The sequence below is a fragment of the Rattus norvegicus genome, chromosome 4 (assembly GCF_036323735.1).
Source record: "Rattus norvegicus strain BN/NHsdMcwi chromosome 4, GRCr8, whole genome shotgun sequence".
In the NCBI taxonomy this organism is placed as follows: Eukaryota; Metazoa; Chordata; class Mammalia; order Rodentia; family Muridae; genus Rattus; species Rattus norvegicus.
In genome coordinates, this window is record NC_086022.1 from 151,872,135 (window position 1) to 151,891,302 (window position 19,168).

At 44.1% G+C, this 19,168-nt stretch overlaps 1 protein-coding gene and 1 long non-coding RNA gene across 2 annotated transcripts; both read left to right on the forward strand.

The window, feature by feature from the left end:
* The first annotated feature begins 446 nt into the window (after positions 1–446).
* Positions 447–18,960, forward strand: LOC134486680 (uncharacterized). The gene is made up of 2 exons (XR_010066022.1): positions 447–639; positions 18,795–18,960. It is a non-coding gene; the product is annotated as an uncharacterized LOC134486680 (long non-coding RNA).
* On the forward strand, positions 6,201–7,588 carry C4h9orf85 (similar to human chromosome 9 open reading frame 85). The gene has a single exon (XM_039108783.2). The coding sequence runs from the start codon at positions 6,284–6,286 to the stop codon at positions 6,506–6,508; it is 225 nt and encodes a 74-aa protein (XP_038964711.1). The 5' UTR covers positions 6,201–6,283; the 3' UTR covers positions 6,509–7,588.
* Positions 18,961–19,168: the final 208 nt, after the last annotated feature.

Here is a 19,168-nt window from a genome sequence, read left to right on the forward strand (position 1 = left end):
ATGATCTGAATACTCTCCCCATGCTTCTTCGGGCAGCTAAGTCAATTTGCTTGGTGGGTCCTCCCAACTTTTCAATGACTAGCTTCCAATTCATAACTCCCATGTATGTGCAGCGGGGTTGGCTGGGAGATATGTAAATATGATCCACCTACTCAGTCTAGAGACAAGCCCTGAATGAGCATCTGTTATTTGACATGATGTTAACTTATTCATGCTTGACTCATGACTACAAGCGATTGAATACAGATACGTCCATGTATCCATCACTAACTGTCCCCCACCCCGAGAGTTCAGGGTACTGGGTGTTACAGTATCCCCATCTTCCCCTGAGGAATTTGCTTAGTGGACTGCTGTGCTTATGACTACTATCTGTCACCTTTGTGAACTCACAATCTCCTGTAATTCATTATATACTTCAACAGAAGTTCCAGTGACAAGTTAAAAATTGAAGCTAAGATTTAAAAACTGGGAGATGTAAGGTCTCATCTCACCATTGGAACTGAACGATGATCTGGAGTTCAGACTCTCTAGCTGGAGTTGTTGAGAAGAAGGATCCACATTGTGCTGAACAGCAAAGGATGTAACTAAAGGAGTCAGCAAAAGGAAAGGAACAAGTCAAGAACGAAGACCAGAGGACAGGTACCTTGTCAGTGAAACTATGTGAACTAGACAAGACCACAAACCTGAAGGGGGAGTAGGTAACCTGCAGGGGGAGTAGGCAACCTGCAGGGGGATAGGCAACCTGAAGGGAGAGTGGGCAGCCTGCCAGGGGAGCGCAGCATCCCGATGGGGTAAGGGTGGACCAGAGCATAGGTCGCTCTGAGTTGGTCTATGGCAACCCCAGGAATATGGCATCCATGAAGTTCTCCTATTCATGGATTTAAAAGTGTCCCACATGCCAATAGAACAAATCTTTGGTGTTACACAATCAACCTTCTTGCAACTTGTTGTGTGGCTCTGAGAAGGCCGCTTAACCTCTCCAAGAGAGCCGGCTCACCTCATTTGTAAAGTGAGGAAGGCAGGCCAGTATATTCCCACTGCACTCTTAAAATAACTAATTCTACGAAGAGACAGTTCAAGGAATATTAGCATGCCAAAAACACATATTCAAGTAGAACATAATTAAAATATAACACTAAATCACAATGGAGTTTATTCTGGATGCAACATCTACTTGCTTTTTGGATCACCTAGTCTCAACAGAGCTTTCAACATCCACCAGGCAATTCCCACAGTGAAGTCCCTATAAATCCATGCCATGGAGCCTGTCCACTTGACTCATAATGGGCTCCCTGTGTATTAGGGAGATGCTTCCCAAGGTCTGTGAAGGGAACACACACCAACACTGATGGCAGCGTAGGTATGTTTCCCAGAACTGAGGATAACCTATCTTGGAGCGCTGTTCTGAAAACCATTTGGGTTTCCACAGTAAGAGTGGATGTGAGCCAAAATGTACATTCAGAGCTTCTCTGTTGCCAAGTGGGAAACTGGAAACACACAGGAAGAGGGACTCAATTTTACACGCTTGTGCGTTTCTTCCTTTAACTCATCTTTGCTAATGAAATGTAGATTTTGGTGCAGCCAACGCCAGGCCTGGCCTGGTGGAAGAAGATTGTCTTGATAGACCTACCAATAGAATGAAGCACCTATCAGAGAAGATGGTGCTGGACCTGGAGCAATGGTCTCGACTAGATATACCAACCACTTAACATCATAGGAGAGTCCAAACTCTCCTATGACACTACACTGAGCCATCTTTGATGAGAGAAAGCAGTAGAAGACCTATATGGTCATGCGGTAACAGCAAAGCCAGTGCCAGAGTCATAGTGGGGACACCTCCTAAGGCAGTGATGGGTTTCTATGCACATAAAGGCACTGAGGCTTGAAGCCCAGTAGAATCATAATGGTAGCCAAATCTGAAACACTATTTCCCCGTGAAGGTTCTGTGTCTAGTTAACAGTAGTTTCCCTTAGAAACTCTTCTTTAGTATTAAGTCTGGACCTTCTGGTTCAAAAATACATCTCCAGTTAAGAAAAAGCTATAAGAATTGTTATAAGAAGATATGGTCAATTCTAATCCTGTCATTTGAAGTTTTTCTCCAAGTGAGAGGATTAGAGTAGATATAAAATGGTGAAAGACAGGACATCCACTCCTGGATGGTGACTCTTCTTGCTATGTTTAGAGTCCACTGAGGAGAGGCAGCCACACTGTAAGGGAGGCTGGAAAACTGATTCTACCTGTGTTCACAGGAGGAAAGGAAAATGAGGTTTGCATAACACATGCCGTGGGCTTTTGTACATGTTTCACCTCTATGTAACTGCTAGAGACAAGATCTGCTGGGCTCCGGCATTTCTGTCTGAGTACTGCAAGTGATTCAAGTAAGACTGGTTTCCTTTCTATGTCTGTCTTTAAAAACGTTGTTATCTGTGCTCCACAGGGATTTCTGTCTCCCTCCTCACTTGACTCCTATGCTCTGAAACCCTACACAAGACTGTCTTGGCAGGATTCATCTTTAATTTGTCTGTGCATTGAAACTTTATATCTAGGTTGCAACTATCATTAAAGTTATAATTCTGTATAACTGCTAATTATTTAGCAACCCTTTCAATAAGAATGCTTCACACTGGACTCTAGTTAGTATATTGAATTTTGTTCCTTAATATCAAGGCTTTTTGTCAAGTTGCATTTCAGTGCATGGGGTCATCTGCCTGGTGCTGTTCAATGATGGTCCTGTGGTTTGGGGTGGGGGGTGATCCACAGGGCTTTTCATGGATAAAAATCTAACTTTGTGCCACAGCTCTGGTGATCTGTACAGGCATAGACTCTTCTAATCCCTCAATAATGGTAGTATTCTTTCTTGTTATTCCTCATCTGCCCCACTACCCTCTCTCATCCACCATGAGCCCTCCTGATTGTCGGCCTCCCCGTACATAATCCTCTCTGCCCCTTCCCTGCCCTCTGTTACTCTCCCTACCTGTAAAATCTACTCTTCTCTCCTTGTGGTCCCTTCCAGTTCACAACCACATTGCATACACATATGCAAGCATATATGCATGTGTACATATATGCATACATACATGCATGCATACATACCTACATAATACATACACATGAACATATTACATGAATACACGTGAATGTATTAAATCCATTTGTGCATATGAAAGAAAGTATTTGTCCTTTTTGAGTCTGCCTTACTTAACTTGACATAATTACTTCCAGGTCTGTCCATTTTCCTACAAATGGTTCATTCTTCTTTATGATTGAATAAAACTCCACTGTCCATATGTATACTGTTTTTTCCTTTTTATTATTTTTATTGAGAGAGAGAAAGTCAGAAGACAACTTAAAGGACTTTGTTTTCTCCTTTTACCCTGTGGGGCCAGGGCTCAAACACAGGTCATCAGGCTTGGCAGCTCACGCTTTTACAAACCCAACAGCCCTGTATTATTATTATCATTATTATTTTGGGGGGATCTCTGCACCCAGTTCTTTAATGGCTACACTAGTTTACACTCCCACGGCAGTGAATAGGATTCCTCCTCCCACACACCCACAGTGGCACTTGCTGCCTTAGTTGTCTTGCTGACAGCCACTCTGATGGGATAAGACAGCATCCCGAAGCATTCACATTTTCCCCAAGGCTAAAGATACTGAACACTTTCCAAATACTTGTTGGCCACTTGGACTTTTTTCTTTTCTTTTAATAATGGTATTAACCAGCTTTCTGATGTGTGTGTGTGTGTGTGTGTGTGTGTGTGTGTGTGTCCTTTTTGAGTACTGATTGTTTCTATAACTGCAGAACATTTTGAATTTCATGTGATAATGCCAAAAAATTTTAGGAACATTGTCCTATTTTGGGTAATTTTCAGAAAATGTTCACCTATGTTGTATCTCACAGTGTTTTCCCCTCTGCAACTTCAAAAGCTTCCAGCCTTATAGATAAGGTCTTTGGTCCCTTTTGGGGTGATTTTTCATGTGGGGCAAGATATATGAATTCTTTCATTCCTCTACATATGGATTCTAGCTTTTCTTTCTTTTTTAATATAATTTTTATTGATTCTTGGTGATTTTCACATTCTGCACCTAAATCACACTCACTCCCCAGTCCACATGGGTTCTAGTTTTCTTAGCACTATCTCTTTAAGGCTATCTTTTCAAGTGTTGTTTATTTATCTCATACATAAAGAAGAATGAAGCGCGTATTAGTTTTTAGCTCTTTGTCTTGGGATTCATTTAATCCATTCTTTGGCATCATCTATTACTTTGAGATTTGTCAGTTTGGGGAGTCTTGGCTTGGTTATCTATGTATTTACCTATTTTTTGCTTTGGGGCTTGCAGGTGTGGGAACTAGGTCATTCATTAGATTTTTCTATTATCTTCATTTTTTTCCAATGTAAGTATTTGCAATGCCCTAATTGGACTAAATTTAGTAGAATTGAAGTGTTTCTTTTCTTACCACCAGCACCAATAGCAGTAATGACAATAACAACAATGACAAGCACAATAACAATAGCAATAGCAATAAGAACGACCTCCCAACAATTTCCTTGGGCCCAGTCACCATATGAAGCATGGAACCTCTGACAGTAATGCACTAAGATGCTAATGTGAACGGAAAAGGGAAACGCAGCGTCCGACTATCAGTTAGTCGGATGATAAAGAAAAAAGGAGAGGAATGCAAAACCAACAGAAGGGGGAACAATAGGGATAGAGGAAGGAGAAAGGTTTGCCTAAAGGTAGAATGGAGAGAGGTGAAGAAAGGCAATCAGGTCACCTAAAACAACCCCAGCTCAGAAGGTCTCAGGCAGGGAGAGCACCAAGCAGGCCTGCTCGTGTCCTCTGGAAAGTCCACCACAAAGAAAGAAAAAGATTGCTTTAATTTAATGTTGGAGGAGAAAAAGAAAAAATAAGGCGGAAAGAGAACAGAGCAAGGGTCTGCTATTGACGAAGACGCAGAGCCTACGCTGCCTGTCGCTGTCTCTTGCCTGGTCCCTTGCTTCATTGACTCCCCAGTTTCCCCTCCTGGGCTCCCAGCTGCCAGGCACACCCCAGACAGTCCTGTGTGGTGGAGTGGCAGATGCAGGTCCCATTGAAGGACCTGGTTCCAAACACTCCGCAGACCCCTGAAGTTCCTGTAGGAGTCAGGTTGCAAATGCTGCTCAAGCCCCTGAGGATGTGGTTCTAGCGTCCCATCTTGAAAGTGACAGTCTGTGTCCCCTGAAGCCTCTGGCGCTGATTCAAACTTCTTCCCCCACAGTTTAGAAGAATCCTTCTGGGCAGGTTTCAGCTTACAGCCTGACATTTCCTCTGGGTTTCCCTAGTGTGTGGTTCAGGGTGTGTTTGGGGTGGCAAAGCAGCTGACTCAGCATGTCCTTTTTTGTTTTAATGGCTTCTTGACACTGATCCAGTTGAGTGCCAAAGAGAGGCTTATTCTGAGGGTCTCCCACTCTCTGCTGCTGCTGCTAGTGCTGCTGTGACTGCAACTGCTGTCCCCCTTTTCCTCCCTTTCTCCTCCTTAAAACAGCTGTTACTGGACGTACAGTGCTGGTTTTCTGAAGCCACTTCTCAAGCAAGGCAACATGTTGGCCTCATACTCTTTTTGTTGAAAGGGGTGAGCTCTTCAAACTTCCTGAATCCCTGAAGATGGCCTCTGGACTTTCTCTTCTATTCAGTTTTGCAAAGTTTCCTATTTTACTTTGCTGCTAGAAATATAGATCTTTGTCCATTGCTCACCTATGCTGACAGCTCTCATCGAACACTGCCTGGTTTATTCCCTGGAGATTTTTGCAAACCTGAGTCACTCACTCTCTCACTCACCCATGCTATTTTCTTTTTAATGTGTGTGATTTTTTTCTCCATGTATGTATGTGCACCATATGAATGCCTCTACATGTGCATGCGTGGTGCCTGCCCACAGAGGCCAGAGGATTTTTAATCCAATTAACTAGCGTGTGTCTCTTTCTTGGTAAGGCAAGACCACTTACATTTTGTGTCGTTATTTTTTGTTCCTGTGTGTATAATATTCCTTGAAGCATCTTACGCGGTGTAGTATTTGTGGTCATAAGCTGCCTCCGTTTCTCCTTGTCTTGAACGGTTTCTCTGTCAGTTTTAACAGATGGCCTTGCTGGATACAGCAACCCAGGTTGGCAACTACTTACTTACAAGACTAAGAACACATCATTCTGGACTGTCAGTGGTCTCTCAACCTGGGGCAGGAAGCTCTTCACTCATCCCCTACAACTTAAATGCTGCGCCAGGTTAAGGTGCTTGTGATTTGGTGATGAGTTACCAGAAGGGCAGCAGGGCTCACTTTAGGCCTCAGGCACCAGATCACATCACCTTCAAAACTCGCAAGTTTGATAGTGTTCAGAGCAAGAAAATTAATTCACGACTCCATGATAGAGAATGTCAGCACTGCAAAGTTCTTGAATGGTGTGTGCAATTCAACAAATACAAGCCACTGTCAAGCCTGGGAAGTGGGCTAAATGTTTACAAAAGACAGTGATGGACTCTTACCACACAATGTGTGCCTGTGAACCTGAAGTGTTTGTAAAATGTGAAAAGAAAGAACATATTGCTATCCTGTTGAATGATGAAATGGAAAATACTGAAAATTGCCAAGGTTCTAACTATAGACGAAGCTAGAGAGGGAAGGAAGGTCGGGGATTAGCTGCTGAGACATACTGCACATACTGTCCCATGTTGGAAAATCCATGGAAATTGTTCAGAGGACCATATTACCTAATGCCAAGCTAAACAATGGTGAGACTTGGTGATCTTATTGGAATTGTCTCATGGAAAACCTAAACTCTCTGTGGGTCCATTTTAGAAGACCAACCTTGGGTACGTGACCCCTTCATCAAAGGCCCCTGCACACCTTACAAGCAAAACCCAGTTATACACATACACACATAAAAATCACCTGGAATGATTCTCCTTCAACAATATTTTTCCATATGTCATCCTATTGTTTATGCCCTTTCCAGTTTGAAAATACACACTCAGAAAAAAAAGTGTGGGCCATGTAACAATATAGAAAGGAAAATCTGAGCCTCACGCTCGAATGGAGCTATTGCCAATATCAGATGCTTCCGAGGTTCTCCGTCATAAGCTCATCCTGCCCAGAGTGCCATCGTCCTGAACTATCGCTTTACTGCCTGTGTTTCTCCTTCCAGACAGAACAAGTTAGCATCATGCGATTATTGAAGTCTCCGTCCTCGTGTTTAAAATTCCAAAGCTCTGGAGAGATGGCTCAGTGGTTAAGAGCACTGACTGCTCTTCCAGAGGTCCCGAGTTCAATTCCCAGCAACCACATGGTGGCTCACAACCATCTGTAATGGGATTGATGCCCTCTTCTGGTTGTCTGAAGACAGCAACAATGTATTCACATACATAAAACCCCAAAGCTGCAGAAAAGTGGCCCGGCAGCACAATGAACTTTTCCACATGCTTTACCTGCATTACTAATGTTAGTGTTTTGCTATGCTTTCTTTGTGTCTTTATCTTCATATGTGTATATATGACATCTATACCTGTACATATGTGTACTTACATATTGACTGAATCATTTAAAATAAATTTGAGGCATTGGCTTGGACATATATAAGTTCTATAGAAAGGAAGGCAGGTAAGGCAGGGGAAGGGAGGGAACAGAAGAGGATGAGAGGACAGGGGAGGAAAGGCAGGGAAAGGAGAGCAGGGGAGGGGAGGGCAGGGGAAAGCTGTAGAGGTCTATCCCTTGCTTACCTTGGGCTCAAGCTATCAAACTCCAGGGTTCTGAGTTGATAGGATTTGCTCCTGGCTACTGAGGTAGGGATGTATTTCATGGGCTTCCTACAGACTGTGCTGCTCTGCTCTGTTTCCTAGCTCTGGCTCTCCTGTTCTTCACAGCTGCCCTGAGGGTTGTCTCTGCCACTGAGCAATAATTAAATCAGTTTCATCTGCCAATGTTTTCATCAGGGACACCTGGCTTACCTTTTGAAGGCGGCTCCTTTTCCTGCACAATCTTCCTACACACATGCACATGTGCATGAGCACACACACACACACACACACACACACACACACACACAGGCACACACACAGGTTCACACATACAGGCACACCCACACTAAACACACAGACATAGACAAATGTACACACATACACAGGCACACGCAGAGGCATACACATACACATTCACACATAGGTGCGTGCACACACAAATACACACATACACACACACACACAAACACAGACACACACTGAAATGTAGACAGTGCTTTCTGAATTTCCATGTAAGTTACCCACTTACTGTAGAAGAAATTTTCACAGATTTTTCCCTCCTTTTCTGCCTAGCCCTTGCCCCGCTGATCTGAGGGCCATTGAAAGCCATTTCAGTGTCTTTTTAGAAAAATGAAGTAATTTACCATCCTCTGTCTTTCCACACCAGACTCACCACCTTGTCTGTCACAGAACTCTCTGCACTGCATCCAAACCAGACCCTGTTTCCCCATGCTGCTGACTCATTCCAAGGGCATTCAGAACTGGCAGCATGGACACCAACATTTACAATGTCATCTTCCCTAAAACGAACATGCACAATATTCTGTGAGGCCTCAAGGACATGAAATAAGTTACCTTGTCACATGATTTCACCTTTGCCTTGAAATCTGAGAGTCACCCATATTATCAATTGGTAATAGTATACTAACAGCTTGCTATGCTCTTATCTGGTTGTCTCCTCCTCCTCCTCTTCCTCCTCCCCCTCTTCCTCCTCCTCCTCCTCCTCCTCTTTCTCCTCCTCCTCTTTCTCCTTTTCCTCCTCCTCCTTTTTCTCCTCCTCCTCTTTCTCCTCCTCCTCTTTCTCCTTCTCCTCCTTCTTCTCCTCCTCCTCCTCCTTCTCCTCCTCCTCCTCCTTCTCCTCCTCCTCCTTCTCCTCCTCCTCCTCCTCCTTCTCCTCCTCCTCCTCCTCCTTCTTCTTCTTCCTCTTCTGGCCAACATCATCAAAGTTTAGTAATTCATCACACAAATAAGGACAGGATGCAGCATCTTAGAGCCTGGAGGGTGCAGTTCAGACTTCGGTGACTCTAGGCCCTTAGAATGTTGACAAGGCCACATGGTGAAGGTGGCATGACCATCAGAAGTGTATTTAGAGAGAGTACACTTGACCCACATACCAGCTGCCCTTGTTGGTTCAGGATGCTGACAGACTGGATGTAAGAAACAGCAAACACATGCTTCTTAGCCCTTGGAGTCTGGGAAGTCCAGGACCAGGGTTCCAGCAACGCGATAGGGGTATTTCTTGTTATTACTGTTATAAAGTAGTAACATCACTAATGTGACTGGTGGAATTCTATGGAAAGCCTTTGTGTCTTGCCAAAATCAAGTTTACTGCCGAATAAGCTGGACGTAATTACATTCCACTGCGTTTTGGTAACAATCTCAACTTGCGGAATACTGGGCTTTCTGAGAATTAGGAAGATGGAGCTTCCTGAGAAAAGCCTCTCCTGCCCTTCCCTAGTGAGAAACGGTTAGCAAGAATTGGAGTCATTGTTAGGGGGGCATGTGACCTTCAGCATCCTCTAAACTAATGGGGCCCAATTATGACTGACAACTGGCTATTGCCCAAGTGGCCCATGAAATGTATAGGCAAGCATTCATTTTACAGTCCTTTTACAAGAGGTTCTAAATGTTGCTGGGTATCTTAACGTCCTAGTTGTTGCATGTGGGTGAGACCACCCATTGTGTGCTGGAGGTTTCTGTTTTAGAAGCAGGAGTTACTTCCAAGAGCTGTGTTCGGCGTCTTGCAAGCACAGCCCTACAGGTTGTTACTATAAACTATTCTTGGACAACAGGCTCTGGACTTGTTTGCTCAAGCTGGAAGTTTTCTTGCAGATAAAATAGCTTAAGTAGAAATCTGACATCGAACGGCTTCAATGTCAGTCCCTCAGAGAGAAGACATGATCTGAACATGGCCACCATTGATAAAAGCAGCCATGAAGGCCATTCTGGCAAGAAGGAAGCCATAAGAGCCCTCAGGGCATGATGATCAAAGGCTGTGTGGGGAGCGGGTGTGGCGGCAGTCCCAAGATGGCACCCAGGACTGCAGCAAAGTCTCGTGACTAGCACCCGACTTCCTCACACACCCGAAACTAGCCACGTTCATTGTGAGAGCTGCGCAGGCGCACCATGACGCAAGATCAGGCCATGTGACGTGGACCTATGAACTGAGATTACGCAGACTGGACTGACAAGGCGGAGTTGAGGGAGGATATAAGGGAGTGTGTTCGGGGGGGTTGAGGAAGGAGGAGAAAAAAGGAAAAGAAAGATTTCTGCTTGCATGCTGTAAGGTTCCTGAATAAACTGCTTTGAGAAGAACGCTGTGTCGTCGCTCTTTTCTGCGGGTCGGAAACAGAAGCAACAAGGCTGTATACCCATGCTCAGTGGACTCACAGCAAAGTCCCTCAGGATAAAAGTCGTTAATCATCAGTCGTTACAGATGTCAATACTGCACAGTAGTTTGGACAGTGTTATCAAACAGCGGGAGGCACCGCCATTCTAAGCTTCAAGAAGATTCCCCTCAACTGGGGAGGGTGTACCTGGACTTTGATAACCAGATTAATTGGAATAACCCACAAAACACTATTAGGAAAAACCAACGCACCTTCCAATGCGGAACTGAAAATTGTTAGCCCAGATCCCCTGGCCACTATGCTGTCTCTAGCCCTGTAAATACTCACAGCGGGTGTGAGAGCAGTCCTTGAAGTCTCCCACATGTATTAAAAAGGGCACAGCACTCTAGCTTCCTAGGAATGGAAAGCTGAAATCTCTCTAAAGTGCTTCCAGAGAGTTCTAATGGAATGCGATTCAAAGCAGCAGTTGTTCCTCCTTGTTTCTCAAGAGATACGTGATGGGCAATTTCCAGCCAAAGGGAACATCACACCTGTTTTGAACTCCCTGTGGGCAATAATGCTGCTGAAAGGGGTAGTCTGGGGTGACTAGTTTTTCACCAAGGCCTTGGCCACAGTGAGTCCCAGGGCAAGCAGACCTGCCCTGACAGGCCCAATGTGTTGGAAAGGAGCAGAGGGAGGGCCAGGGTCAAGACCTGGCTCTACTTCTATCACCCAAGGGATTCCCACTGAGACACTTGGGTTTCCTGGCCTCCCTTAGCTTCCACAATAGGATCCAAGAAGGTTGCTAGGTTTGCAGTGGGTGGTGCTTTGAGCTGAGCATTTCATCTAGATTTTTGAATGTCATCTATTCCACTCAGATTCAATTTTACATTCAAATTTCTCTATGTATGACCCATGGGCTTAAGAACTGGATGCTTCTACAAACAATGTCTGCAGTGTCTGCGAGACAGCATTCTTTGCACAGTCATGTTCAGCTTCATTTGAAAGCACACATTGTGCTCACAGCATAGACAGGATCTTCCCTCTCCATCGCCCACACTGGCAAAGGCAGGCATTGACGGCTGCTTGCTCGGCACCAATCAGATGAGCAGCCGTTTCCCAGGTACCTCCTCTTGGCATCTTTTCTACCCATCCACCTCATGCATAGCTGTTATCTGAATCATCTCAGGGGTCATAGTTAAGCCCCCAGAGCCCAATGGTAATGCCAGAAGGGCATTGGTTACCCAATAGGCCACCTACATACTGGCTCACGCTAGCAAGCCATACTCAGCATTAAATTACTTCTAAAACATATTCTCACTTTCTCTGGGCTTTGAGGAGGTAATTCTGACAGCTTCTCTTAACCATAGAGAAATCATGCTTTAAAATATAACATTAAGCATGGGCAGAGCATAAGAAGGGAGTGGGATATTTATCCAGTCCCATTAGGTACCAGGGCCATCTCGTCCTATACCTGTCATCTCGTCCAGTCTGATGAGTAGCAAATGGATTTCCCACGGCGTGGATCAATCATTTTTAGCCTTGCTGAGACAAAGCCACATCAGGAACAGCCTGAAAGACAAAAGATTTAGTTTAACTCATGCTTTTGGAGATTCCAGTGCTTCATGGTGGGGAGGAAGTGAGGGAGCAGTTAGGAGCAGAGAACAGGAAGGGTGCAGGACAAATACCCCTGGCACACTTGGCAGTCTACTCCCTCAAGCTAGCCCCTACCACCTAGAGTAGCCAGATGCTCCTAAAACAGTTGATCTGCTGTGAGCCTGGGTTTGAACACATGAGCCTTTGGGGGATATTTTATATTCAAACTATAATATACAGACAGGAAAAGCAGTCCAGACATGAAATGATTTCACCCGCTAGTCCCATCAGACTCTGCATGCAGACTAGGCTATCTTGCCTCAACCTCACTGTACTGTTTCTCCAGATAATCATTAGGCTGCCGGGTGGAGTGATCCGCATACACAGACACTCTGAAGTATTTTCTAGGCCCATCATGAAACATTTCTTGTTTCATGCCCAGGCGAATGGGCAGCCAGTCTTGTATGCCTTAGCCAGTGCCAAAATCACATTTTTCTCCTCAGCTGCTGTTTGTAAGTTTCAATGCATGTATGGGGGCCACACTGCAGCTCCCATAGCTGCTCAGGGTCTACCATTTAATAAATGAATCTATCTGATATACATGTATCTCTGTGCCTCAGTTTCTCTATCTGTAAAATAACATACACAGTACCCATCTGTAAGTGAGTCTGCATATATACAATACTTGAAATTGTACTTGGTGTACAGCTGATACTGTGAATGCTGGTATCAGCTGATGTTGCTACAGTAATAAGCACCACCGTCTAAAGAAGCCTTGTGCAATGTTGACTCCATCTCTTTTTCCTACGTTTCTTGCCTCCATCTCTGCCCCTCCTTGTTCTGATACCCATGTGTTCAGGCCAGAGCAGCAGCTTCATGCCTGGTCCTCTGTGACTAACATTTCCTTTCCCATCCCTTATGGAGCTGCAGGGTCTGTCTAAAGTCATCTGAAACCCATCATCAGTTCTCAGCTCTTCCCTCCATTGCCCAGGGCATCCATTCCTAACACTGTGGTCTAGAAGGTTCAACACCTTCTGTCTTCATCAATGTCCTATTGCTGTAAAGAGAAACTATGATCACAGCAGCTCTTATAAAGGGCAGGATTTAACTGGGGCTGGCTTACAGCTCAGTAGTTTATTATCACCATGGCGGGAAGCAATGTGACAGGTGCTAGAGAGGGAGCTGAGAGGTCTACATCCTAATCAGCGGGCAGCAGGAAGAAAGAGAGACACTAGGCCTGACTCGAGCATTTAAAACCCCAAAGCCCATCTCCAGCGACATGCTTCCTTCAATAAAGCCACACTTCCTAACAGTGCCACTTTCTAGTGACTGAATATTCAGATCTATGGGGCCTGTAATTCCTATTAAGAACACCACACTTTCCAACTTGATTCCCATTAGTGCTGTTTTGTCCACGCTTTCATCCCTTTGCTCTGCCTTTTCAGCCTTCTCTGAGATCACTTGTAATTCCACATTTCTCTGCACATTTCTCTGACAGTTACTCACCCTAAGACGCCATGCTCTACTTCTGACCTATTTTACATAGCGAGCTTTTTGTCTAAAAGCCTTGCTATCCCACCAGACTCTAACCACATGCCCATGAAACTCTCAGTGTGGTTCACTCTGCCCTAGTCTATGAGACTCTTCTCTTTTTAAAAGTCTTTCACAATTTCATTTACACACACACACACACACACACACACACACACACACACACACACTTCTTTGATCTCTTTGTCTTCTCCTATCCCCACCCCCATTCCTTCTTTTTTCTAACCAGTACCACCCTACTTTAATGTCTCCCCCACCCCCCGGAGATGAGGACTGAACCCAGGGCCTTAGCGCTCTACCACTGAGCTAAATCCCCAACCCCAATGTCTTTCTTTTTTTTAAAATGTGTCTCACTACATTCAATAGGACTGTTACCTGAACCTTTTATAACCTAATTAAAACATAATCTAAGCAACAGACTTTGAAGGCAGGTATGTGCATGGATGAAAAATTACCAAAAGCCATAGGTTATTCGATAAAAATCCTAGTACCAGGTGTGAGATACTGTATGAGTCATTGGTCAGAGAGGGCCCAGAGGCCTCAAATCAATGCAGGCTTTGGCCTTGTTCTTAGTTGCCTGCCATGACTACATGATGCTGTTGCTGGATTCACTGTACACATTGGTTATACAACACTGAGAAATCAAGCTGGAACTGATCTGGAAGCATCCTTCATACTACCAGCTTTCATAGTGTCAAAAGATACTATGTGGACCACTGAGGAACAGAAATCAATGATCTTACCCAGCTGAGAACTCTACTGTAATGCTATAGTACTTTGAATTTGAATGGCTCCCATTGGCTTCTATGTCATATATTTGACTACTTGGTCTCCAGTTGGTGGGATGGTTTGGAAAGGATTAGGAGAAGTAGCCTTGTTGGAAGAGATGTGCCACTGAGAATGGGCTTTGCAGTTTCAAATGACACATTTGATTCTCAATACTTTCTCTGCTCTGTGCTAGTGGATTGAGATGTAAGCTCTCAGCTGCTGCTCTAACACCATGTCTACCTGACTTCTACTATTTTCCCTGCCATGACAGTGATGGACTTCTATCCCTCTGGAACTGTAAGCCCCAAATAAACTCTTCCTTCTATAAGTTGCCTTGGTCATGGTATTTGTTCTAGTTATTGAATAATAACTAATTCAAATGCAAATGTAATGCTGACCTTGTAGAGGCAAGATGTGCCCACTGGTACATTTATGGCATGACCGTTATAAAAGTTACATACTACTTTGTGTTACATCCTACTGTGTGTTCTACAGAAGAAATTCATGCTTCTGAAAGAAATTCAAGGTTCTGTAAACCTTGTAAAAATCTCATAGTTTGGAAGATCATAGACCCTGGGTGAAGGAGACCAGGACACTAGTACTTGTTTTACTAAACATCGTCTGGCTTTCTACCAAATATTTATGCTTATATCCATGCATTCATGCTGTTCTCAGCCTTAGTCACAAAACTTCTGTTGATGATGGACAGCTGCAAGTGCAGGAACTCATAAATTAGTCATAGTACTGAGAATAAGTGACCATTGAGATCTCGTCCCTAAAGGGGACATCTTTGAGATTCTTGACCATTTCTTACCCCCAACATTTGACAGAGGGGATTCATCTAGGGTAGGTGTTTCATAAATGATTGTTAATTGAAACTTCATTTCACAGTTCCTTAACTTCTGGTTGTTAGAAGAAAAAAAATAAAGATAAAGAACAGTATTGTTTCAGTTCTATATTCTCTACACCTCACCAAATTAGGTCTTAAAAGTTTTTTTTAATTTATTTAGTAATTTGCAACTGAAATTTATTTTTTAAAGTGCTTTCCTTCAAGGCTAAGCCAACATCCACATGTATATAGTTAAATAGTCTGGGAACCTTGGAAATTTTGATGAATGTTCTGTCTTTTGTGGAGCACATAAGACATCCAGGATGCTTGGATTAACCTTCAAAAGGACAGGAAGTCTCTATTTGTAAAATGAAAACAAAATGACATCATCTCTAAGGACTTCAACCAAGCTGAGGACTTGAGCCCAGGGGACTTTGTGGTTCCTATGCTGGAGACAGAGTCTCCTCCCATCTACCTTTGCTGGGCTAGACTATGGTGTGGAAGGAATTTATATACATATGCTCTTGGTTCAGTAAGGAGTAAGACAGAACAAATAGATCAAGGTAAAAGCTAAACCTGCATATAAAAGCAATCATTTAGGTTAGTGCCTTAGAATGAGAGTTTTCAGGTATGTAGTTAATGAGCCTAAAGCCCAACAACTTACAGAAAGGCATTTATCCTTCTCCTCTGCTCAGAACTCCACAATCCAGGCCTCCTTCCCACCCTTCCTGAGATGGCTAGCAGAGACTACATTTGGGCTCTCTATTCCTTAGCCTAGTCTCCCTTGGAAGCCTGAGGAAGTGCCCTGTGTTTCCTCTAAAGGGACCCGGCTTCATTTCTTGTTCAGGCTGCTTCATCAGGAGGTCGCATGCATATACTTCAGTTGGAAGCAATGTTGTGCTGAGGTTACAGGAAGGAGACCAATAGCCTTGGAGCGGCCAGCAGCATCTCTGCGTCCTGAGCTAGACTTTTCATCTTGGACCCCTAGGTAGACAGAGATCTGAGAACTTACAGGTAAATCAGTTGCAGATCACAACAGTCCTGTTGGCTGGTCTTTTCCAAATGCCATCTGTGAACTTGAGGCCCCATTTCCCAGATTCAAGAGTTAAATAAGAATGATCCCACCCAGCAAATATCTGCCACTGACAGTTTGGCGTTCTGGTCTACCCTGTGTGCTGGGGGAGACACAACAGGATAGTTGTTGGCCTTGACAAGCTCCTATCTGGTAAGGGAGAAGAATGAATCAACAGGGAGCATCTGCACTAAGCAATTGTGATGCATAATGTGGTACAAGGTCACAAACCTGGGAAAGGAACTATGGGGAAAAGGATGGAAACCTGGGGAAAATATGGGAAAGACATATGGAGATACAAAGATTAAAAGGAAAGAAGAAAGGTGGAGGGGGCTTAGATACAGGGATTAGCATCTGGAAGGGAGCATCTGGATTGGGCCACAGTATAAAGCTGTGACTTGAGGTGGAAAGAAAGACAGGGGAGGAAAATCAAGCAGATGATGACGTAAAAAAGACCTGGTGGAGAAGGGTATCAAACATGTAGGAATGAAGGACTTTCCTTCCAGATTCTCACAGTACCCAAAAGAAAGAACTTTCCCTGTCAGCCAGGGCTGTGGCCATCACGGTCTGAGGAGAAGGGTGGGAGGGTTGGATCCCTGGAATCAATTAACTCAGCAGTAGCTATGCTGCTTGTCTTGCAGGGTTAATGATACCTGGCCACAGATATGTTTGTTTTAACATGGACTGTGGTGTCTTAGCTGGAGGATGGCTGGTGAAAGACCCAGCTGAGTGACATGGCAGGCCTGGACTGTTTTTATAGGCTCCCAGCGGAAGTTCTCTTGAGTCTTCGCCTGTTTGTCTCCTTCAGTCTGGCTCCAGTCTGTCCCTCCCTTTGTAACGTTCATGGATTCCTCCTCCATCTCCCTCCGTCCAAAAGGTCAAATATTTGGCAGATTCTATCGTCACATGATTGATCTTGTACTTTTGAAACAGAAGATACCAGGGACACTTTTGGGGGTGTAGACGGAGAAGATGTTCATGACAGTCCAGGAGTGGCAGGCCTCAGCTGAGGCAGCCACACACCACTATGTGGTGAGCTGCTGGCATGCTGGGAACCAGCCTGCAGCCATGAAGAGAGACTTCCAGCTTCTGTGAGAACCCAAAGTGGCTTTGTGCCCCTAGTTCAATATTGCTCAAGTAATAAGTTAGATTTGAAGCTGATGTATCAAGTGCACTTGCTAGTGTGCATGTGAGTGTGTGCGTGTGTGTGTGTGTGTGTGTGTGTGTGTGTGTGTGTTCTCCCAGGGAGGAGATCCCAATTGGTAAGCCCTGAGATCATATACACAAAGATTACATTACATGGACTAGACAGGTTGTATGTATGTATTTAGTAGTGTGTGTCTCTGTGTGAGTGTCTATGTGTGTGTCTTTGTGTGTAAACAATCAAAGAAAGAAAAGGAGGCTATGAATTTTAGAATGAGCAAGATGAGGGTGAGGAAAGAGAGGAGGAATGATCTGTTGTGTTGTAATTTCAAAAAATAAAAATAAAAAGTTATTACACAACCCAATAAAGATGTGAAAGATGTGAGGAGGGAGTAAGCGTGGTGAAGAAGCTGAAGCAAGTGCTGTCTCTTGGATCTTGTTACCATGGCCACAGGAAGGGCTGGACAGGAAGCTAAAGAGTGTGATTACTGGGAAGGACATGATGGTGGAGTCCTCTGTCCACTTTAAGCTGTGTTGGCAGGAGACCCAGAAGGAAGCCCTGCTCTGCTTGGGCACAGAACTCTCTGCCACTTACTAGCCTCCCTCTCCTTTGTCCAACATGCTGCTTCAGCTCAGTGCAAGCGGCACTCCTCAGAAGAGCCTTTGGGGATACTCTTGCTATGGCCTTACTGGTCTCATACCAGGAAAGCCCTCTTTAGTGCACTCATCATAATCACAAGGTCTATCTGATCACCTGACCAACGTTTTGTCTCTACCACACTAGGACTTGAGCCACATCATTTTGTCTCTTCTCTGAGTTCTACAGTAGTTTCCATTATGTCTACAGTCACCAAGTCCCCATGACATCTTTTCCAGAACTACAGGATAGATCTGTTGTTAGCAGCACCTGGTGGGTGTTCGGCAGTTGTAAAGTGTTTCCTTTTCTCCCTGTCCTTGCTAGCACTAGGTGGAGACTTAATCCTCAAAATCACAATGTGGTATTCAGAAGTGAGATCAACCGGGAAATGGAATATCACTCGAAATATAAATAAGAAATACTTAAGTTAATAAAAAAAAGTAATAAAAAAAAAGAAGTGAGATCTCGAGAAGCAAGAGATGTTGCTGGATGAGGTTCTCAGATTGGGGTCTCCAGGAGGGATTAGTGCTATAAGTGGATATAGGAAAAGACCTGAGCTAGGGTGTTTGCTCAGTCTTACAAGTGATGTCCTCTGCCACTGTTACAATATAGGAAGGAGACCTTCACCAGTTTCACCAGTGTTTTGCTCGGTTTCCAAAATTGCAATAAATTTACTTTCAGTACAAATTACCTAGACTTAAGTTTCATGTTCTATGCACAGAAAATAAGTTAGAACAAGTCCCTAGCTCAGATTGACCTATAAGCTGATGATGCGCTCTCTCTCTCTCTCTCTCTCTCTCTCTCTCTCTCTCTCTCTCTCAGATAATCCTGGGTTATAAAAGAAAACAGGCTGAGCAAGCCATGTCAGTATACAGCACCCTTCCACAGTTCCATTTCAGTTCCTGCCTCCAGGTTCCTGCCTTGGCTTTCCTTGGTGGACTATCACCCAGATTATGTGAGCCAAATAAACCTTTACTTCATAAGTTGCTTAAGGCCAAGGAGTTTATCATCACACTAGACAAACTCCAAGTGTAGTTTTGGTACCTGTTATGTTGCTATGGTGAACAAAGCAATGTGTAAATAAGAATATTTGAGTGTTAATGGTTGGTAAAAGAACTTAAAGCTAAAGGATAAAGGTAATTGCTGGCAGTTGCCCATTGGAACTAGTATGTCCCTTGAGCTGATGGTATCACATG